General features: G+C 53.1%; 1 protein-coding gene and 1 non-coding gene across 2 annotated transcripts in view; one reads left to right on the top strand and one right to left on the bottom strand.

Annotated features, from left to right (window-relative positions):
- The window catches only part of GCN1 (GCN1 activator of EIF2AK4), a 55,101-nt gene that overhangs the window by 8,294 nt on the left and 24,485 nt on the right, over nucleotides 1-22,322 (top strand). The window contains exons 4-29 of the mRNA XM_070386036.1: nucleotides 130-261; nucleotides 775-883; nucleotides 3,801-3,899; nucleotides 3,991-4,125; nucleotides 4,907-4,975; nucleotides 5,104-5,212; nucleotides 5,809-5,883; nucleotides 6,124-6,252; nucleotides 7,167-7,217; nucleotides 7,487-7,585; nucleotides 7,805-7,978; nucleotides 9,371-9,523; nucleotides 11,025-11,117; nucleotides 12,689-12,764; nucleotides 12,914-13,073; nucleotides 13,880-14,069; nucleotides 14,158-14,282; nucleotides 15,034-15,212; nucleotides 15,445-15,538; nucleotides 16,681-16,794; nucleotides 16,880-17,078; nucleotides 18,165-18,320; nucleotides 18,789-18,970; nucleotides 20,715-20,794; nucleotides 21,090-21,258; nucleotides 22,173-22,300. Coding sequence (XP_070242137.1) covers nucleotides 130-261; nucleotides 775-883; nucleotides 3,801-3,899; nucleotides 3,991-4,125; nucleotides 4,907-4,975; nucleotides 5,104-5,212; nucleotides 5,809-5,883; nucleotides 6,124-6,252; nucleotides 7,167-7,217; nucleotides 7,487-7,585; nucleotides 7,805-7,978; nucleotides 9,371-9,523; nucleotides 11,025-11,117; nucleotides 12,689-12,764; nucleotides 12,914-13,073; nucleotides 13,880-14,069; nucleotides 14,158-14,282; nucleotides 15,034-15,212; nucleotides 15,445-15,538; nucleotides 16,681-16,794; nucleotides 16,880-17,078; nucleotides 18,165-18,320; nucleotides 18,789-18,970; nucleotides 20,715-20,794; nucleotides 21,090-21,258; nucleotides 22,173-22,300 — 3,279 coding nt within the window. The remainder of the gene's footprint in view (nucleotides 1-129; nucleotides 262-774; nucleotides 884-3,800; nucleotides 3,900-3,990; nucleotides 4,126-4,906; nucleotides 4,976-5,103; nucleotides 5,213-5,808; nucleotides 5,884-6,123; nucleotides 6,253-7,166; nucleotides 7,218-7,486; nucleotides 7,586-7,804; nucleotides 7,979-9,370; nucleotides 9,524-11,024; nucleotides 11,118-12,688; nucleotides 12,765-12,913; nucleotides 13,074-13,879; nucleotides 14,070-14,157; nucleotides 14,283-15,033; nucleotides 15,213-15,444; nucleotides 15,539-16,680; nucleotides 16,795-16,879; nucleotides 17,079-18,164; nucleotides 18,321-18,788; nucleotides 18,971-20,714; nucleotides 20,795-21,089; nucleotides 21,259-22,172; nucleotides 22,301-22,322) is intronic.
- On the bottom strand, nucleotides 8,559-8,695 carry LOC138991536 (U4 spliceosomal RNA). The gene has a single exon (XR_011467509.1). It is a non-coding gene; the product is annotated as a U4 spliceosomal RNA (small nuclear RNA).

Genomic DNA, 22,322 nt, shown 5'->3' on the forward strand with positions numbered 1-22,322 from the left:
GCCTCATCTGTGATGCGCTGAAATACAGTGCAATGTTGTTTTCCTGGAAAGACGGGGCTTGGCCGAAGCCCCCCGCCCACCCCCTGCCCTGGGTCCACGTGTTCACCTTGGCCTTTGCCCCTCCCCCAGGGATGCAGCCTCACGCCGGGCCCTGCAGGCAGCCATCCAGCAGCTGGCTGAGGCCCAGCCTGAAGCCACTGCCAAGAACCTTCTGCACTCTCTGCAGTCCTCAGGCATCGGCTCCAAAGCGGGTGTCCCCAGGTAAGAGGGGAAGCTGGTGGCGCCTGAGGCTCCGGAGTCCTCGGGGGGAGCCCATGCAGACCAGCCAGGGTGGCCATGCCCACCCCTTTGCCCTGTGCAGCCCTGGGGGGCGCTGGTGGTCTGCCTTCTGGATGGAGAGAGATGGAGAGAGAAGCCAGGATGTCAGGCCCAGCAGAGAGACTGCTTTCCTGGGGAACAGGGTTGGGAAACTAGGGGCAGCAAGGCCATTTTAAGGAGAAACCAAATGCTTCCCCTCCCAACCCGTCCTCCCTGCCCTAAAGGTGGGAAACCATCCTTCAGATGTTATAGTTGTGAGTGCTGAGAGGCAGGGGCTCGGCACTCCTTGTCCTGAGTTGTCACAGGTGGTTTGTGGAGAACCAGTGTGTGGTTCCGTCCAGTCGCATGTAGGTCAGCAGAGAGTCCTATGTGCCAGGCAGGGCCCTGCGGGAAGCCCTTGTCATCAGGTGGAGGCCGCTGCTCTGACCTCTCCCCTCCGCTCCCCTCCCTTCCCAGTAAGAGCAGCGGCTCGGCTGCCTTGCTGGCCCTGTCCTGGACTGGCCTACTGGTGCGCATCGTCTTTCCCTCGAGAGCCAAGCGGCAAGGAGACATCTGGAACAAACTGGTAGGTCCCTGTGTCTTTGGAGTCGGCTCCCTGCACAGAGTTGGGGTGTGTTTAAGCACCTTCTCTGGTCAGTGTTCTCCTCAGGGCCGGGTGACCGGCGCTTTGAGTTACCCTGAGGTGTGTGACTTTGGTGGATGGGCGTGAGGGCAGCATAACGTTCATCTACTCAACAGATATCTGTGAGCTTTCCTGGATCGGGTGTGGGCTAGACCCTGGGACCTGAAACACAGGGATGAGCAAGAGAGACGTGGTCCCTGCCTTCGTGACAGGCCAGAGTAGGGAAGACAGCCGCAAAACTAGGAAACCAGACAGCAGTGTAAATCATTCCGTTTTTTCTGACTAAGCATTCCTTTCCTTGTGTTTGGATTTCAGTGCTGAACTGGCTAATGGAGTGGGATTCTTGCCATGTGCTTTGATCCTTGAATCCTTTCCTCCCTGGTCTATGCCTGCTCCTTCCATTTTCCCTTCCTCGCCTTCCAGCATGTCTGCTAACCAGAGATGGCCCCACAGGCCACATTGGGAGGTTCTCTTGAATGTCTTGATATGCTTAGTGGAGGACAAGAAGAAAGGTATCACAGTTTTAACAAAAAGGAGTCTGAGGATCTTGGTGTGGATTTGATTCTTGGCCTTGAGATTTGGCCAAGTACTTCATTTAGTTTCTGAGTCCATTTCCCATTACTGCGAAAATGGGAACAAGTACCACCCACCCATCCACATCAAAGAGTTGTCATGAAGATGGGCCCAGAAGAGGTGAAAGGGCTGTGGAAACTTAGGGAGGGCTGTGCAGGTGGACACGTGGCGTTAGCAGACCTTCAGCGCTGCTGCCGGACACAGCCAGCTTGTAAGATGCGTTGAGGCCTCAGCCCGGGAGCTTGTGCAGCACACTCCTGGGGATGACCGTAGATTGGCCATCAGCAGTTGACAGGAGGATAAGAACACCGAGACTTCACAAGTAGTGGATACACTCCAAACCCTCCTTCGGAGTGTAGGTTCCATTGTTACCAAAAGGTCTTCTTATAAGATGGTTATCTCACAGGCCCCTCATTGGTGCGTCTCCAATGACTTCTCATAACCATTACCCGAGGTAAGTCAGTGTGCTTGTGGGTTAGTGAGCTGGAGGGGTCGACCCTGTCATGTTGTATTTATGGGACAGGATGCATCAAGAGCTTTTCCTTTGCTCGTTGCTGATGTTGACTCTACACACGGGTGGCAGTTCATTCAGTTGCTGAGGTATTTGTTGAGGGCCCCCGTGTGCTGGGGTGCAAAGCTGAGGCTGAAGCAGCGGACAAGGAAGAGGACCTTGCTTTCTCATAGCTTTCAGTCCTGGGGAGAGGCTGGACGCAAATAGGTACACACCTGGGTGATAAGGTTTAGAGCCGCATAGCAGAAAAGCAGGCAGGAGGATAGAGAGAGGGCCGACGCTGGTGGTGGGAGGGAGGCCTCCGGAGGAGGTGCCGTTTGAGCAGAGACCTGAAGGGTGTGAAAGAAGAAGCCATGCCCAGATGAAGGGTTAGAGCATTCAGGAAGAAGGAACAGCAGTACAGTTCTTAATGAGATGTCAGCAAGCTTAAAAAGCTATTTTAATAAATTTTTTTTTAAAGTTCAATATTCAGCAAGTGTCGAATGTATACCAGTTTCCTTCCCACCCCTTCTCTAGGCATCTTGGTCCCCCGCCAGAACTAGTTCCTTGTGTAGGTAAAGATATTCCTTGTGTATATAATTAAGTCGATTTTTTTACGCAAATGATAGCATGCTGCTGCTGCTGCTGCTGCTGCTAAGTCGCCTCAGTCGTGTCCGACTCTGTGCGACCCCAGAGACGGCAGCCCACCAGGCTCCCCCGTCCCTGGGATTCTCCAGGCAAGAACACTGGCGTGGGTTGCCATTTCCTTCTCCAGTGCATGAAAGTGAAAAGTGAAAGTGAAGTTGCTCAGTTGTGCCCGACTCTTAGCAACCCCATGGACTGCAGCCTGCCAGGCTCCTCTGTCCATGGCATAGATATAAACTTTTTGTCTCATCTTGTGTTTTTTTCTTTAACCGGATGTAGAATTTGTTCTGGAGTATTGTATAAAGAGCTTCTCATTCTCTACGCTTGTTACTAATCCTTTGAGTGGATGTACCACAGTATCTAACCAGTCCCTTGTTGATGGCCGTGTACAGTGTTTATAGCCTCTCATCATAAAAGCGTTGCCGTGAGTAACCTTGGGCATCTCCCACCTTGTACACATGCAGATGGAACTCGGCTGACTTACGCTTGCCCTCGTTCTCAGGGTGGCAGTCCACACCAGTGACCTCAGGTGCTTGTGGCCCGTATGGTCTCTGTGAGGCTTGTTAACCGAGCACCTGTTTGTGCTCCACTCTGGATTGGACAGTGAGCTCCCGCAGGCAGGATCAGCCTGTTGGTCTTGACTTCTCTAGCCACAGTGCCTAGCCTAATGCCTGCCGTTTCATCAGCGCTCACTGCCTGGGAATTAATGGGGAAATAGTCAAGGCAGATGAAGAAGTACCTGCAACAGAATGCTTACCCTTTTTCCACATGGCGCTTCCCTTGCTGTAATTATGTATTCATTTGTGTGTTTATTTGTTTAGTATCTCTTTCTCCCTCTGGAGTGTGAGGTACATGAAAGCAAGGACCATATCTGTCTTATTCTCCTGGTGTTTTCATTGTCTGACTCATAGTTGGTGTTCAGCAGATACTTAAGAAGTGCTTGAGTGAACAGATGTAATTCTGGGACAGGGGCTGAGTTGGGGGTCTGGGGGGTGGAGGGAAGAGGGGCTGGCTGGAGTCGGGTGGGAGAGGCCTGGCAGAGATGGCCTCAGGTTCCGGCTGGCGGGCCTGGCAGAGGCCTTGGGCAGGCCGTGAGGGCCACGGGTCCCCTGCTCCTGTCTCCGTCCGGACCCGAGCACCCTGTCCCCGCAGGTGGAGGTGCAGTGCCTGCTCCTGCTGGAGGTGCTGGGTGGCTCCCACAAGCACGCCGTGGACAGTGCCGTGAAGAAGCTCACCAAGCTGTGGAGAGAGGTGACCGGAGGCTGCGGTGGGCGGCGGGCACTGCTTCCTCCACACACTCCCCCTGCCATCTGATACCCCTGCCCTCCCCGTTCCTCCTCAGAACCCCGGGCTGGTGGAGCAGTACTTGTCAGCCATTCTCAGCCTGGAGCCCAACCAGAGCTACGCGGGCATGCTGGGGCTGCTGGTGCAGTTCTGCACGAGCCACAAGGAGATGGACGTGGCCAACCAGCACAAGGCAAGCGGGCGCTGGGCGGGGAGTGCGTTTTCCCCCAGTGGCCCCAGCCACTGGCCCCATCTGAAGTTGGCTGGTTTTCTCTCCCGAGACCCCGGCCTTTCGCAGTGATGTGTGAGGAGCGGGAACGTTTCCTCTCTGGTTCTCACTGGGGGTGGGCCCTGCCGCAGTTACTGGGATGCTGATTTGCCTGTTCTTGCTGTCACTGAGTCACTCACCCCTGAGCAGCTGCCTTATGCCAACCTCTGTGCCAGGTGTTGGGGGTGTAGCAGTGAGCGAGGGGGCCGTGATCCCTGCCCGGGCGGGGCTGAGTCTGAGGAGCCCACTGTTAGGCAGAGCGGCATCTTGTCATCTCTGTGAAACACGCTACAAAAGGGACCACACGAGAGGCTGTGATACTCTGTGGCAGGGACCTGTCTCAGGCTGTGGGTCAGGCAACACATCTCTAAGGAAGGAACTTAAAGGGTGAAGAGATGTTAACAAGGCCAAGAGGCAAGGAAGGGCATCTGGGGGCAGAGAGAGCAGTGTGTGGGCTGGGACGTGGGCAGTACGTGGCTGCCCGGGTGAGAGAGGAGCCGGCAGGCCTGTGAGCCACGCCAGGGGCCTGGACTTGATCCCAGGAGCCATGGAAAGCTGTGGAGGGCTTTTCATTGGGCAGTGGCATGGACACTGGCATTTCCATGCTTGACTCCATGTCATTTGGGGCCCTGATTGGTACTGTTCACAAGTGCTCGCACAAGAGGGACCTCAGAGCACCAGGGTCCGACAGGTCTCTCTTCCCCAGAGTGCCCTGCTGGACTTTTACGTGAAGAACATCCTGATGAGCAAAGTGAAGCCTCAGAAGTATCTGTTGGTGAGTGAGCGGTGGCCCTTCCTCGTCCGTCCAGCTGAATGCCCTTTTAAATTCTGTGATTCGGAGCCATGCTTTATTCTTAGTCTGTTCCCACAAGGGCAGGGTGCCTGACCCCTTTCTCTTGGCAGGATAACTGTGCCCCTTTGCTCCGGTACGTGTCCCACTCGGAGTTTAAGGATCTGGTCCTGCCCACCATACAGAAGTCCTTACTGAGGAGTCCAGAGAATGTCATTGAAAGTAGGTTGCTGCCAGCCAGGACAGTGGGAGGGAGATGACATCACCCAGTGAGCCAGATCGCAGCTGCTTGGCAACAGGCAGTGTTTATGGGGGGTGTGGGGGGAGGCTGTATTCACTGTGTACCTCGTTGGGCCCCTCGAGAGGGAGACTTAGGGACCCTTTCGAGAGTATGTTGAAAGTAATGGGCCCTCTTGTTGAAAGAGTGTGCAAAGTGTATCCGTTGAAAATGCTGCATACATACATTTTTAGAGGTCTGAGAACCTTCTGGAAACCAGGTTAAGAACCTCTGCTCTAGACAGGTTGACCTTGGTGCCGGTGGTATTTGAAACCCTAGGATGTGAGAGTTGAGTCTCTGTCCCTTTTTATCTTGGTAAGAGGTATAGGTGGAGTGTTGGGGGCACAGATTTTGCTGTAGGGATGGGGCAGTGTACAGCTTTACAGCAGAGCAGAGGGATAAAGGTGTGACCATATAGAGGTGAAAAGTGGTCGTGTTCCATGTGGCTAGATAGCGGGCCTGAGCATTGGCTGGGGAGCCGGGCAGAAACGGGCAACTTCCCTCCGAGGTCAGCATGGTGTGTGCTTTCTGTCCCCCTCAGCTATCTCCAGTCTGCTGGCATCCGTGACTCTGGATCTCAGCCAGTATGCCCTGGACATTGGGAAAGGACTGGCTGGTGAGTGTCCCGACCCCTCTCCCACCCCTAGAATGACACCTTGGGTTTTTGGTTGCATTTCTCCCAGTTGTAGAAGAAGGGGCACGAGACAGCCCCGTTTAGAAATAAACTACAGGCGCGGAGTTTCTTTTCTGAGATCCTTGATCATGAGAACGCAGAGCCAGGATGGATGAGTTGGGAGCCAGGAAGACAGACGAGAGCCTGGCTACTCAGCTCTGAGCAGCGGCTCTCTGTGTCCAGGTCAGCTGAAGTCCAACAGCCCTCGCTTGATGGATGAAGCCGTGCTGGCGCTGCGGAACCTGGCCCGCCAGTGCAGTGACTCCTCGGCGATGGAAGCCCTGGCCAGGCACCTGTTCGCTATCCTCGGAGGTGGGCTCGCCTTTCCGGGCATGGGGATGGCTGAGGTGCGGGCTCTGGCACTCCCTGGGCGCTGGGGCCTGCTGGGAGCTCAGTGCTCTGAGTCTTCTTGTGTCAGGAATGTGAGTAGAAGCACAGGCAGAGTGGTGTGGATGGGGGTGAGCTCAGATTTAAGTATAGATGTTTTTGTGCACATAGGTTATAAAAAATAGAGAAAAATACACCAAAATATAAGTAATATTCTTAGATGGGTGGTTTTTAGATTTTAAAAAAAATTTTTTCTGTTCGTCACATTTTCTGCAAGAACATATTTACTTCTTTGCTGCTGCTGCTGCTGCTAAGTCGCTTCAGTTGTGTCCGACTGTGCGACCCAATAGACAGCAGCCCACCAGGCTTCCCCGTCCCTGGGATTCTCCAGGCAAGAACACTGAAGTGGGTTGCCATTTCCTTCTCCAATGCATGAAAGTGAAAAGTGAAAGTGAAGTCGCTCATTCTTGCCCGACTCTTAGTGACCCCATGGACCGCAGCCTACCAGGCTCCTCCGTCCATGGAATTTTCTAGGCAAGAGTACTAGAGTGGGTTGCCATTGCCTTCTCCATTTACTTCTTTAGTCAGAAAAAAGAAAAACCCAATTAGTGTGGTTTTAAACCCAACTTCATGATAAAGAGGCTCTACTTTTAGAATCAGAAACTATCTTTCTTTCTCTCTTTTTTCCTTTTTTGGCTGCACCACTTGGCCTGTGGGATCTAGTTCCCCACCCAGGGATGGAAGTCAGGCCCTCGGCACTGGGAGCATGGCGTCTTAACCACTGGACCACCAGTGAAGTCCCCCAGTGTGTCTTGATGTCACACACATGACTACTTTGTTCACCCCCTTGGGAAAGGTGGCAGATGGGAATTCTGAATCTTTGCTCTCTCTCCTCTTAGGCTCGGAGGGGAAGCTAACTATTGTAGCCCAGAAGATGAGCGTTCTCTCAGGTATAGAATTTCTCTTCGGGTGTCAGGAAGTGTGGTTGTAGATGAGGGTCACCCCGACCATCAGGTGTGGCGAATCTGTTGGATCCTGACAGTCTTGGACGTCCCAGCCTGGCTTCTGTAAAAGGCAGGACGTCTGATGGGAGATTGAGGGAGGGTCAGTGATGGCCAGAGGAGAGGCGTGGCCGCTCGGGAGGGGGCAGCAACAGGAAGATGGTGCGTTGGCAATTCTGTGCTGACCAGGGGCTGAGCAGGGAACCCCCGTCTTCCAGGGATCGGGAGTGTCAGTCATCACGTGGTGTCGGGGCCTTCTAGTCAAGTCCTGAGCGGGACCGTGGCTGAGCTCTTCATCCCGTTCCTCCAGCAAGAAGGTAATTCTGGGCAGCACGGTGAGGCTGCAGCTGGGCGCCGTGTTTGAGCCCGGTTTTCGTGGTTGGAGCCTGTGGTGACCGCTTCTGAAGGCCCTGCTTCCCCTCCCCGAAGCCTCACTGCTTCCTCTCCCTTTACCTGGCTTGCTTTTGCATGCGGCTCGCGGTGATGTGACGTGGGTGTAAGATGTCTGGCTGACCGGCTCCAACTTCTCCCCCTAGTTCATGAAGGCACCTTGGTGCACGCTGTCTCTGTCTTGGCTCTCTGGTGTCACCGCTTCACCACGGAAGTACCCAAGAAGCTCACCGAATGGTTCAAGAAAGCCTTCAGCCTTAAAACCTCCACCTCTGCCGTGAGGCACGCCTACCTGCAGTGCATGTTGGTCTGCTTTCGAGGTGAGAGGCTCCCCGCAGAGGAGACACAGTCTTCAGGGCGTCGACATGGCTCTGGGCCTGCCCTCTCGGTCCAGCCTTTTTTATATTGTTTCCTCCTGAGTCCATGGGAGCATCCAGCTTAGTCATCCACAAAGCCTAGAATCAGAGCCCCGTTTGATTTTGACTTCTCCCCCTTATCAGACCTTCAGAGTACAAAGTTTATTCAGAGAGGACCCATAGCTAGAACCTGTCACTCTGTTTTCTGAAATCATGAAGATATGATTCTGATAGACTGATGTATGAGGTGTAAATGTATAATCTGCACCCTGGACCTGTGAGAAACTAGCCCTGCCGTTGCGCCAGGGCTGACAAGCGTGTCATCTGGGCACTTGCCTCCTTTCCACGTGCAGTGAGGGGACACAGCAAACCTGGGTAGGAGCTTGATCCCCAAGGAGAAAATCTCCAGCGCTGATTTCCACCTCTCAGATGGGCTTGTGTTTCACTCATGGTTTAAATGGATGACGATTTTGTCTAAAGAAATGTCTGGGAGATTCCAAAGTGCCCTCTAAAAAGGTGACCCCCTTCTGTTCTGTGTCCGAGCTTTGCAGACAAAGTCTGTATCACTTTGCAGTTTTGCTGCACTGATCAAAGTTGACTTTATTTATTTATTTTTTCAATTAGCAATAATCGCGCCTTGGATAAACCTCGTTGGCTATGATACTGCCACTGTGCAAAGCTCAAAGTTGACTTTAGATTGAGTTCTAAGTAGCCAAGTCTTGGTTTAACCTCGTCTCTAGCTGGAGCTAGTTCTAGTTCTGCTCCAGACTTTAAAAGCAAACATAAAATAAACCTTTAAAATATGCATTTCTTGGATTCAAAAGCATGGCATTGTCCAAATGAAATGCTTTCTTTGTGTGAAATATTCTGATATACCACTTTGGTAATTTATGAGTTTAGTTACAGGTTTTAGTAGGTTTTTACCTTTTTTTGAAAAAACAGACTTTAGTTCATAGGTCAGCAGATTGGTTCTGGTTGGGGGGTTTGGGTCTGGAGGTTGTCTGGTATGGGGGAAGTGCCCCAGAAAGAAATTGGTGGACCTGAGGTTTTGCCCTGGTTCTCTTCGCCCAACCAGCTGTGTGGCCATGGGCAACTCACTTCACCCCTCTGTTTCTTTATTCATCAAATGAATAGCCAGACTCTTGGGTTAGTAAGGACCCTTCTAGCTCTATCTGTAAGGTTGTAGAGTTTGATTTAAGCCCTAGATTCTATTCCACTCCTTCGAGGTATTTGAAAGGTAATCATTAGCCGGTTCAGACAGGGGTGAATGTCCTTTCCCGGGTAATCTTGCCGCTCCCCCCCCCCACCCCGCCCCTGCCCCCGAGTGATGGACAGGCGCCGGTCCTGTCTCCACAGGCGACACACTGCTGCAGGCCCTGGACTTGCTGCCCTTGCTCATCCAGACAGTGGAGAAGGCGGCCTCCCAAGGCACTCAGGTTCCCGTTGTCACCGAAGGGGTCGCCGCTGCCTTGCTGCTCACGAAGCTCTCAATGGCCGACTCGCAGGCTGGTAAGAGTCCAGCGGTGTCCAGGAGGCTGCAGACAAGGGCCTCTTCCAGAGTCCCTGGGAGGAGGGCCAAATGTTCAGGATTTGGCTGCATCAGCTTGGCCACTTACCCCCTGGGCAGCCACGGGGCCACTTGGCACCTGCCGGGATGGATTTTATCTGCAAGCTCCCGTCCCTGAGCACTGGGGCGACAGAGCAGAGGAGGACGGTGACAGGGCCCCCTGCTGCCCTCCCACTGCTCAGTGCGACCCTGAGGCTCATCCCTGCAGGTGCTCAGTGGGACTTTGTTTTTGATTGGTTATACAGTTTTAAGGTGTAACATGAACAGTGTCCCCTGAGTTTAGCCAGCCTGCCTTCCAGCCACTCAGTTTCTGTCCTTGGAGGACAGTACCAGTTTCGTGTCCAGAGATGGCTAATGTGAAATTGCCCAAACACGCTGGGTAACGTACTATACACGGGCTTCACTGGTGGCTCAGTGGTAAAGAGTCCGCCTGCCAATGCAGGAACCTCGGGTTTGATCCCTGGGTTGGGAAGATCCTCCAGGGTAGGAAATGGCAACCCACTCCAGTATTCCTGCCTGGGAAATCCCATGGGCAGAGGAGCCTGGTAGGATACAGTCCCTGGAGTTGCAAAAGAGTTGGACATGACTTAGCAACTAAACAACAACAGCATGGCATTTTATATACTGAACACATCTGGGAAAAGGTTCCATATCAGTGCAACAAAAAGAGCGTTCCTGTTTTTGGGGCTACAGGGTATTCCATGCTTGTTTAGTCTAACTCCTGCTCTGTGCGGACGTAGCTGGACGTACTCCTGTGGTTAGAAACAAGATTCAGCTCTTCACATGTTATTGCTTGACACCTGAGTATATGCCAAGGCACTCAGCTACTTCTCCGTGGGGGGAGGCAGAAATGAACATGACCCTGCTTCAGCAAATTTTAAGCTGCCTTTACTGTAATGGGAGAAGGGATATGCAAACATTATCTGCTGTTAAAGGCAAAACATAGCATAAGAGCAGGTTTGAAGGATGGGTTGCTTTTAGTTTTGGGGTTGGGGGCCAGGAAAGGCTTCCTGAAGGATGGAGCGTTTGAACTAGTGCCCTGAGGACTAGAAGAAGTTTCACTGACTGGAAGGGAACGGCCCAGTGTGAGTTCAGACCAGGGAAGGACAAGGGAAGGTGCCATGTGAGGACTTTAAGGAGCTCAGCCTGGCACCTGGAGCAGGTGGGAATCCGAGGGGGGAGGCAGGTCGTCTGGGCTGCTGCAGGAAGTGGAGAAGCACCAGAGGTTTCCATAAGGGGTGATGCTACCAGAAGAACTAGTTAGTTCTTGGCGTGGGAGGACGGTGAGCCTGGGAGTGACCCCTTCCTGCCGAGCGAGGACCCTGGCCTGCTGCACTGAGGCGGGTCTTCCAGAGGACCCAGCCCTGGCAGCTGCAGCGTGGCGGGGCTAGCCCTGGGGGAGGCGGTGGGCTGTGTGGTGGAGTGACCTTTTGTCTCTTGCAGAGGCCAAACTGAGTGGTTTCTGGCAGCTCATTTTGGATGAGAAGAAGCAGGTTTTCACTTCCGAGAAATTCCTCCTCATGGCTTCAGAGGATGGTGAGTCACTACCTGCCTACTCGAAGTTGAACTTGGGGCCGAGTCTCTCTGGTGGGTCTTCACAGAGGACCCTTCCCGGACTGCCTGTTGTTTTGACCAGTCAGCTCGGCAAAGACCTGGAGCAGAGCGATCTGACTAACAGCTCAGCTTTCCTGAGAATGAATTTATTCCTGTGGGGCCTGGAAGGCTGGGGAGGTGGGAGTGAAGTGGGAGATTTGTGGAGACAGAGCACTAATAGCTGTAGAGCTGTGATATTAGGTATAATTACAGCTGATTGGGTAATTGGTGCTGTCTCAGAGGTTTTCGTATGTTCAGAGACAGCTGAGAAGCTCTAGTGAAGTGTGGCTGGCTCGACTCCCCCACTGGGAGATAGAAAAACTACTGGTTTCTATCTTGGCAGAAAAGGAACTGTGGATCTTTAAGTGTATGTTTAAAATTCTAGGTTGCCTTAGAAGTATCTGTGGCTAATTGGTGACTTGAAAAGTCTTTTGACTCGCACATCACAACATTCTGTTCATGAGCTACAACTGTTAGTCACTTTCTGATGTTTAAAACACATTTAGCTAGTCTTTGAACAGGAAATGTATTCACATAATACAAAAATAAAAGCCCCAAGAGGGGCTACACTGAAAGTTACACTTTTGCTTTGATATCTGCCCAGTATCCCTAGCCATGGAGAGCCAGTTTTATTCCCTTGCTGTGTATTGTTGATATTTTATTTTTATACCAATAAATATCCTTATGTGTTAGTTCTCTTCCTTTTTATATAAAAGGTAATATGCATGCTATATGCATTGTGCTCTCTAGATTTGGAAATCATTTCACATCAGTAAGTGCTCTTATTCTTTAGAACTGCATACAAATTAAATTATGGGAGTATAGTTGAATATACTTACAGTGAATTAATACACTCGTGTGTTAATTTTTACTGTACAGCAGAATGATTCAGCTATATATATACATACACGTTCTTTTTCATAGTCTTTTCCACTATAGTTTATCACAGGGTATTGAATATAGTTCCGTGTGCTATACCATAGGATCTCACTGTTTTAATTAAAAGAAAGTGTATACTTTTGCTTGTTCCAAGATACACGTGTGTATATGCTAAAAGCATAACTTGCTTTTAACAGAAAAGCAAATTCAGTAGATAACACATATACGTATAACCGAGTCACTTGGCTGTACATCTGAAATTAACACAGCATTGTTAATCAACTATACTTCAATATAAAGTAAAAAGTTTAAAAAAAAGAAAATTCAAGTGAAACTGTGATTTTACGCTTACATTTTGATTTCCAACTTTTCCAGTTCTTTCTGGATATTTTCTCTATTAATTTCTTTGTGTATTTGGCTGCTCTGGGCCTTAGTTGCGGCATGTGGGATCTAGTTCCCTGACCAGGGATGGAACCTGGGCCCCCTGCATTGGGAACGCGGAGTCTCGCCTCTGGACCACCAGGGAAGTCCCCGTTTCCTCTGTTGTAGACGAGATCGGGCCCGTTCAGGGCAGTTCAGCCGCAGCCGTATTCTCTATTTTAAAAACACTTGCACTGTTTCTCTCCCCTTGCCAGCCCTGTGTACCGTGCTGCACCTGACAGAGAGACTGTTTCTTGACCATCCGCACCGACTCACAGGCAACAAAGTTCAGTACGTGGGGCTCGTTCACCCTCCCCCTCGGGCCAGATGACCCCATTCCCTGGCAGGAGCCCGAGCCTCAGCTGTGTGTGAGGGGCGGGAGGCTGGCTGCGGAGAGCCGCGCCCGGCCATCCCCAGCGCGCCCTGTCCCTCTGCTGCAGGCAGTACCACCGGGCCCTGGCGGCCGTGCTCCTGAGCCGCCCCTGGCACGTGCGCAGGCAGGCCCAGCAGACGGCCCGGAAGCTGCTGTCCTCTCTCGGGGGCTTCAAGCTGGCGTACGGACTGCTGGAGGAGCTGAAGACCGTCCTCAGTTCTCACAAGGTCAGGGCCTCTTCCGGGCCCCAGAACTGGGGCTCACAGACCCCCGAGCTGCCCCTGCCTGCGCTGTGGGATCTCACCTGGGGTGCTCCCTGGCTGTCCTCACTCACGTGGGCTCCGTGTGACGCCAAGGTCTCCTGCCCTGCCCCACAGCTCAGGGACCACCTTGTTTCACACCATTCCTTTGCAGATGCCTTTCTTTCTTCCCGTGTCTTATGACACGTAAGTCAACCTTTTTATTCCTGAGTAATGGAAAAACACTTCATTTTTAAAGCACTTTATAATTTTTAAAACATTTTTCTACCCTTCTCTCTGTCCGTTTTTCATAATGCCTTTAAAAGGCTGACAGGCTTACTATGCTTGTTTTATGGGAGTTGTTCATGGTTCTGGCAGCTGACATGACTTGCTCAGCGTCTCCCTTCAGCGGATGGCGGCAGGACGGGGACCTGGCTCCTGATTTCAGTGCTCTCTGTGTCCCGTTCACTGCTTCCCTCCCTCCCTGAGCGGGCTTAAGGGATGTGGGCTGGTGACAGACTTGCAGTCTCAGGTTCATTCCCCCTGGATCGGATTCTGTTGCCTTTTTACCCACTCTGGGCTCTTTGAGGCTCAGGACCCTAGGTGTTTCCTTCCAGGCCTATCTCACAGCCTGTGGATCCCAGCGCGGGGCTCCGGGCCTTGGTCTCCACGCCAGCAGGGGGCCCAGAGAATCTACTGAATGACAGACAGCTACGTTCCTGGCGTCTTCATCTCCCGAGGGCTAGGCGGCACGGGACTCTGATCATTGGGGCTCATTCGTTGTCTCCCCACAGGTGCTGCCCTTCGAGGCTCTGGTGACCGACACTGGGGAGGTGACTGAGGCGGGCAAGACCTACGTGCCCCCGAGGGTCCTGCAGGAGGCTCTGTGTGTCATCTCCGGGGTGCCAGGGCTGGAGGGTGGCATCACCGGCATGGAACAGCTGGCACAGGAGATGCTGATCATCTCTCACCACCCATCCTTAGGTCTGTGGCCTGGGTGGGCGGGTAGGGCAGGGACTCTGTCAGAAGAGCAGGCGGGCAGAAGGCCTCAAAGAGCTCCCCTTCCCTTCAGTGGCTGTGCAGTCTGGCCTCTGGCCAGCACTTCTCGCCAGGATGAAGATCGATCCGGAAGCCTTCATTAGTAGGCACTTGGACCAGATCATCCCCAGGATCACCACACAGAGCCCCTTGAACCAGGTAGTTGGGCCTGTGAGCTGGCTCTGGCATCAGGTCAGCAGGCAGACCAGGAAGATTCAGAGAAACAGAAGACGGGGTGATGAGAAGTGGGTTGGACTGTTGGGTTGCAAGTGACAGAAAGCGCAGACTAGTTTGAGCTTAGCAGGGAGCTTGCTGGTTGCCACGTCTAACTGGTAAGCCCCTGGATGTGACGGGACAGGGACTGAGATGTCCTCAAGACCTCGTAAGTGGTGTGTTTCTTGCTCTCTGTCCGTCTCCCTTCCTCCTCTGTCTGTGCCTCACTGCTGCTTTCTGCAGCATGGGCTCTGTTATCAGTCTCTGCTTTTTGGTAGCAGGATAGCTGTTCGAGGCTTACGTCTCATCCCCTGTTAGCTCCAGTGGGAAAAGCTGGCGTTTTCCAACTATTCCAGCTGGCAGAGGGCCTTACCGCCTGGGTTGACCTGACTCAGGTCTTATGCTCATCCCAGGGCCCATCCTTCCGGTCTGGGTCACGTGTCCATCTCTAGCGAGGGTGGGGGAAGCTCTGCCTGAACCACAGAGATCAAGAGTGGGAGAGAAATGTCCCCCATGTCGGGGTGCAGCATGCCGAGAAGGCAGGCACACCCTGTAGCCGTCCACTCCAGCGGCAGGGCTCAGAAAGAACAGGCAGCGGCAAGAAGGGGAGCCTGCCGCCCAGGGCGTGAGACATGGCAGGCCCTCTCTCCTGTGCCAGCCGTGGCAGGCACTGACCGTGTCTGTGTTTGTCTGGCAGTCTTCCATGAACGCCATGGGCTCCCTCTCGATCCTGTCCCCAGACCGGGTCCTCCCGCAGCTCATCAGCACCATCACCACCTCCGTGCAGAACCCAGCACTGTGCCAGGTGACGCGGGAGGAGTTTGCTATCATGCAGACCCCTGCAGGGGAGTTGTACGACAAGTCCATCATTCAGAGGTGAGCCGCCTGCTCGAGGGCTCAGTAAGTGATACAGTCTGTCTGTTCGTTGGGGGAGTGCTGGCTGTGGTCCACACACAGTCTTCGGTCCCGGATACGAGAGCGTGTGGAGGACCCAGCACTTGCCTGGTGCCCATGACTTAAGAGGTAGCAGGGATCTCGTGGCTGGTGGGAGGCTAAAGGGCCTCGTGGCTGGATGGAACCTGGCTGATCACCCACTCTGGTGTTTCAGTGCCCAGCAGGACAGCATAAAAAAGGCCAACATGAAGCGAGAGAACAAAGCTTACTCCTTCAAGGAGCAGATCATCGAGTTGGAGCTGAAGGAGGTGGGTGTGCGGAGGCCTCAGGCCGGTCCATTGGGTCACCCTGACCCGTGGCATGCTCCTCTGACCTCCCCGCTCTGCCCGGCTCCTCCTGTCACCTTCTTGATCTGCTGTCTCTCAGTAGCTTTCTCCACCCGCAACTCCAGGAAAAGAGATTTTTCTTCCTGCTGTCAGTAGTTCATGTATTTCCTGTGCTAAATGGTGTAACTTGACTCTATGCCCGTCCCCACGCCCTGCTCCTGAATGGCCGGGACCCGTCTGTCCTCTTGACTGGGCGCGGGCCCTGGCATAGTGTGGCCTCTGGGGCATCGGGGTTCATGGCTGTGTTCAGTGGTGATGGGGCTGGTTCTGGCGGAAGCACAGCACACAGGGCTCTTTCTCTTGTCTCAGCCTGTGCACCTCCCTCAGTCTTTTTTATTTTCTTCTTCAATCTTTATAGGCTGAGTTCTTCTTGTCTTCTATATCTCTGCCCACATGTCCCTTCTGCAGAGAGGTGACCCCTCTGCCCACCCTACCCAGAGCCGAGCCGCCCCCTTCTCGTTTGTTACGCATATTTATTCCTTTCATGACACTTGTCATGATCTGAAGCCACCTTGCTTATGTATCTGTTCCCTGTTCGTTGTGTAGCCACCCCCACTAAGATGGTGAGCTCTGTAAGGGCAGAGACTTGGTCTTGTTCCCACAGTCTCCCCAGCATCTGGCACCTCCTAGGTGCTCAGTGAATATCAGATGAATGAATGCTCTCAGCCTCTGCCAGGCTTTAGCTTACACTAGAGGAGAGTGTAGGGCAGGCTGGTCAGAGGTAGGAGAGCCTTAGGCTGGAGTTCTGAAGCTATGTGGCTCCCAGAATACCCTCTTCAACACTTGGAGGAACTTTCCATTTCTCTTAACACGTAAAGACTCTTTTTGTGTTTTCCTTATAGAGAATCTGGCAAGAAATGGCCGCTCTACTGCTCTCTGTTCTGTAGAAACCAGGCGGCCTTGGGCTTGTGGGAGTGGGGCAGGCCAGCCGGCAGGTTTGGGGCCCAGATCACAGACTCAGAGCTGGCCTGGGACCGACGGTGGCGCCAAGCTCACCTTGCCTGGTGGTGGGAGGGAGGCAGGTCTGTGCCCTGGAGACGGAATTGCTGTGCTTGTTCCTTCAGGAGATAAAGAAGAAGAAAGGCATAAAAGAGGAGGTGCAGCTGACCAGCAAACAGAAGGAGATGCTGCAGGCCCAGCTGGACAAGGAAGCGCAGATCCGGAGGCGGCTGCAGGAGGTGAGCGGCTGCCCCAGCGACCACGCCTCACTTGCTGTTAGGGCAGGCCCTGCTGACCAGCCCTCTGGGCTGACTCTGCTTACAGCTGGACAGTGAGCTGGAGGCGGCTCTGGGGCTGCTGGACACCATCCTGGCCAAGAACCCGTCCGGCCTGACCCAGTACATCCCGGTCCTGGTCGACTCTTTCCTGCCCTTGCTGAAGTCTCCCCTGGCTGCTCCCAGGATCAAGACCCCTTTCCTGTCCTTGGCTGCCTGTGTCATGCCCCCGAGGCTCAAGGCTTTGGGTTAGTTCTCATTGGCTGGCTGTGGGCATGACCCCGGGTCAGGAGGGGGGCGGACAGGCGTGCCCTGAGTGCTTGGGGGAGGCATGCAGTGACCTCAGCTACTGACCTGTGTTCCCATGGGTGCAGCCTCAGGCGGCCGAAGCTACACATCCCGGGGAGCACGTGATGCCATCTCCTCTCCTTTTTTATGTCTACTGTGGCTTCACTCTGAGGACCAAGTTTTAGATGCTAGTCAGTGATTGTGTGTGTGTGTGTGTGTGTGTGTGTGTGTGTATGTGTATGTGCTGAGTCGCTCAGTCATATCCAGTTCTTTGCTACCCCATGGACTGTAGCCTTCCAGGCTCCTCTGTCCATGGGGTGTCCCAGGAAAGAATACTGGAGTGGGTTGCCATTTCCTACTTCAGCGGATCTTCCTGACCCAGGAATTGAACCCTCATCTCTCATGTCTCTTGCATTGGCAGGCAGGTTCTTTACCACTGGGCCACATGGGAAGCCCTTGATCTTTCTGTAGCAGCTTTAAATTCAGTGGCAGTGGGATAGTTGGTGCCACGTGGCCTATCCATGGAGCCCAGAGCTCCTGAGCAGCAGGTGTGGGTGACCAGAGGGCTCTGTGGCCTTGAGAAGCTTTCTCTTTAGCCACAAAGAACCTTGTGAGGTAGCTGGGAATTGTGGTAACCTCGCTCTGTGGATTGTATGACACCTTTGAGCCTTAAGGATACGTTCCCATGGGTGAGGCTGGAGTCAGGCTGTGCACACAGAACCTATGCAGCTGGCTGGGCTGCTGCATGGAAGGTGGGAGCACCCTGTGGCTAGAGCTTCACTCCCAGCTGAGTAACCTTGTGTGGCTCATGCCTCCTTGCTGCATACTTCTGATTCCTTACTGTCAGGAGGATAGCCCCTTGCCAGCTTGTCCACCCTTTTGGAGTATCACGGAGATGAAACGAGAAACTAGGTTGAGGAGATGGGCAGGGCAGAGCAGAGCTGATTAGTGTTAACTCAGGGGGATGTGGGTCCCTGGTTCACACCCGAGCCAGATTGTGTGTCTTTGCGTGGGTCATCCCTGTGGGTCCCTTCTCTTGGACACAGGCACTTTGGTGAGCCATGTGACTCTGCGCCTGCTGAAGCCGGAATGTGCCCTGGACGAGTCATGGTGCCAGGAAGAGCTGTCGGTGGCCGTGAAGAGAGCAGTGACCCTGCTGCACAGTCACACCATCACCAGCAGGGCAGGCAAGGGTGAGCCAGGTGAGGGACCGGATAGGGTGGACAGAGGGCGCAAGGCGGGTGAACCGTGCGGGGGCTTGACTTCCATCCTCCGGGCTTCCCGAGGCCGCAGCTTCCGCTGGTCTCTCCCCTTGCTGGTCTTGATTTCCTCACCTCACCCCTTGAACCAGATGGATGATTTTTGAGTCCAGTCACTGTGACCCCCCCACCCCACCCCCGCCCCCCTTGAGGGTTTAGTTCTTGCTGTTGGAATCTACTTGTCTGTTTTAATGCTCACATTGTGGAACCAGGCGCTGTCTGGGGTAGGAGCGGCATTGGCTTTAGAACTGGACTGCCGTCTCTTGTCCCTCTTGTCATGCCTCTGGCTTCAGGGTATCAGAAAGGGCCTCCAGCCGTCTCCCTGCCCGCTTGCCCTGAGGATGGACGCTGTGGCGGCCAAACTCGGGGCCCGGCCCGCCTGCAGAGTCGGTCTACTTCTTGCTCTCACAGACGCTGCGCCCCTGTCCGCGCCAGCCTTCTCCTTGGTTTTCCCGTTTCTGAAGATGGTGCTGACTGAGATGCCCCACCACAGTGAGGAGGAGGAGGAAAGAATGGCCCAGATTCTTCAGATCCTCACAGTCCACGCCCAGCTGCGGGCCTCCCCAAGCAACCCACCTGGGCGTGTGGACGAGGTAGGCTGGGGAGCTCAGCTCCCCCTTGGCTTGAGTGGGGTTGCGGGGGGTAGGGCAGGGGCTTCTGACACTTCCTGACCCATGAACAGTTCTGGGGAGGGGGTCCTACAGCAGCGGCCATTGGTGGGGAGACCCTAAATGTTCTGTTGAGAGAGCCTCCAAGGCCTCACAGAAGCTATGGGTCTCCTGCATCTGATAGTTTCTGAGCCAAAGGAATTGAAGGACTCTAACTTATTGTATGTTGTTCTTAAGAAGATAGTGCTGGTTACTATCCTTTTCACTTGCTTTTGAGACTGGAGCTCATTCAGTCAGGATTTTTGGGTTCTTTTTTTTTTTTTTTTTAAAGACTTTTTGGGTGTGGACCATCTATAAAGTCTTTATTGAATTTGTTACAATATTGCTTCTGTTTTATGTTTTGGGTTTTTGGCCATAAGGCATGTGGTATCTTAGCTCCATGACCAGGGTTAGAATCCCCACACCTTTCATTGGAACCTGAAGTCCTAACCACTGGACCACCAGGGAAGTCCCAAGGAATTTTCTTTTTTAATAGATTGAAAGTCTCTCAGTCATGTCCGACTCGTTTTGACCCCATGGACTATAAAGTCCATGGAATTCTTCAGGCCAGAAAACTGGAGTGGGTAGCTGTTTCATTCTCTAGGGGATCTTCCCAACCCAGAGATTGAACCCAGGTCTCGCACATTGCAGGTGGATCCTTTACCAGCTGAAGCACCAGGGAAGAGTACTGGAGGGGGTAGCTTATCCCTTCTCCAGGGGAACTTCCCAACCAGGAGTTGAAACAGGGTCTCCTACATTGCAGGCGGATTCTTTACCAGCTGAGCTACCGAGGAAGCCCAGTTTTAGTAGATTATGTTCTAAAAATTTGAAAGTAGTGCTTACGTACTTTAAAAAAATTCCAACAGTACAGAAGCAAAAAGAGAAATGCCCCTCCTCAGAGGTAGCTGTTAATAACAGTTTGGTCTATACCCTCGTGGGCTTTTTTATTTTAGCACGTATAAAGCTCATACCCACAAATGCAGTAATGCAAAAAATGGATTGCACCGCTCCTTCCACGGGACTGTCTTCTCTGGGCCTCCTCCAGTGTCAGGACCTGTGTGGTCCACATCATGTGGATCTCATATTACAGGCTCTGTTCTGTGGGCGCACAATGTTTTAGTCAGCTTTTTACTTGCTGATTGACATTTTAAGGCCCCAAACGTTTCCATGTTTTGAATGCAGCTGTGGGGTGTCCCCTGTTCATTTACATGCCTTGCACACCACGTGCACATTCTCATAGGACAGATTCTTGGGCGTGGAATTGTTAGGTCATGTGACATGTTCTGAACTATACCCTTGCTAAGCGTTTCCTTTTCTCCAAACCTCATACAACCTCACGTAGTGTTTAGCTTGTCAATGACAGGTGGAAGAATGGTATCTTGTTTTATTTTGCATTTCTTTACTTATTTGTAAAGTTCAGTGTCTCTTTGTGTATTCATCAGCCACCTGTATTTCAAAAGTCTGTGAATTTCAGCCAAGGTTAGGAATAGTTATTTTTAGTCCCTGGAGATCACGGCTGACTGGGGTTGGCTCCTGTGGATTGAGTTGTAGACTTGACAGGGTCCCTCCAGTGTGGTCAGCAGGAAGACCCAGAATGTTCCCCTGTGGGTGAGAGGGACTCACGTGCCTCTGGGCTTGGTTACAGACCTTCCGTGGAGCTTCGTCCTGCCTCATGTGCTTTCTCCCGTAGAACGGCCCGGAGTTGCTGCCTCGCGTGGCCATGCTGCGCCTTCTGACCTGGGTGATTGGGACGGGCTCTCCCGACTTCAGGTAATCTGGTCCCCTGCTGGCTTCTACTGTTCACAGCCCCACCCTCAGGTTCCGATTGCCTCTCCCAGCCCTCAGTTCTGACCTTGGGCACAGCGGTACTCGTGAGAGCCAGCCAGACTGTTCTCAGCTCATGAGTGGTTTTGCTTGGATCCTGCCACTGGCCTTGGTCTGGCGCTGGGGTCTGAGGCCTAGTAGGGGTGGGTGGGATGGGCGTTCTTAGTTCAGATTCCCCCCGGAAGCCCATCCCCAGCTCCCCTGCCTGGCCCTGTAGTAGGAAACGATTTGTCGAACTGAGCCCAGTGGCTGGATGTCTCCCTCAGGTTCTGGCTTCAGAGGCCCTGACCACCCTGTGTGCCAGCAGCAGTGGCGAGGATGGCTGTGCCTTTGCAGAGCAGGAGGAGGTGGACGTGCTGCTCTGCGCCCTGCTGTCCCCCTGTGCCAACGTGCGGGACACTGTACTCCGGGTGTGTGCCCATGCCCTCACGGGGCTGCCTTGCCCCCCGCCCCCCAACATCGTCCCTCAGTGCTGCTGTTTGAGCTGCCCTGATGGGATGTGCCGCGTGTGTGCACCAGTGTGTCCTGGAGGCAAAGAGCAAGGTCACAGAGGGTGGCTTGGGATCATTCTGGGAACTGGAACAACGAAGCAGTTGTGTCACTGGTTTTTTCCTTTGCCTTTGAAGACGTCACCTAACTTCTAAAACGCACCGTGGAACTTGGTAGTTTTGTAGATCTGACTCACAGGATTGGCTCATTTCTTCAATCCACTACCTTATACTTGCCCTTTCTTGGAGCTTTGGGACCTAAACTAAAGGATCCCGTAGGAGTATGAGAAAGTGTTTCCCAAATGCCAGTCTGCAGCCTCCAGCTACTGCTCTGTGACAGAGTGTTCACTAGTCCTTGATAAAATGGAAAACACAATGGCAGTGCGGCAGATATTCTTAAAACAAAGGGAACATCCTTTTTCAGAGATTTTTGTCGATCTTGAATGTTAACAGTTGAATTTTGAAAGTTTACTTAAAAAAAATTTTACCACTGCATGCCATCATCTCACGAAAGAAAAGCTCTTTGAAGAGACAGAGCAGCTAATGAGTTGAGCTGCCTCATGGCGCTCCCTAACCAGCACTGCTGTCCAGCGGAGCTGTCTGCCAGGATGGGACTGTTTAACTGTGTTATCCAGCAGGACAGCCACCAGCCATCGCGTGGCTCCTGAGCACTTGGAATGTGGCTGGTGCAGCTGAAGAAGTTAAGAGTTTGTTTTAATTGATTTTCTGTGGAGACCCACGTGTGGCTGGTGGCTTCATCTTGGGAGGCGGGGAGGGAAGGTCGGAGTGTTCTCCCAAAGGTCCTGCCTCACGTGGTGCGATCCCACCCCTCTCAGGGCCTGTTGGAACTCCACATGGTGTTGCCGGCGCCTGACACCGATGAGAAGAATGGCCTGAACCTTCTCCGCAGGCTCTGGGTGGTTAAGTTCGACAAGGAGGAAGAGATCCGAAAGTTGGCCGAGAGGTGAGCGCCATCAGAAGGCTGG

Source organism: Bos mutus, chromosome 17 (assembly GCF_027580195.1).
Source record: "Bos mutus isolate GX-2022 chromosome 17, NWIPB_WYAK_1.1, whole genome shotgun sequence".
Lineage (NCBI taxonomy): Eukaryota > Metazoa > Chordata > Mammalia > Artiodactyla > Bovidae > Bos > Bos mutus.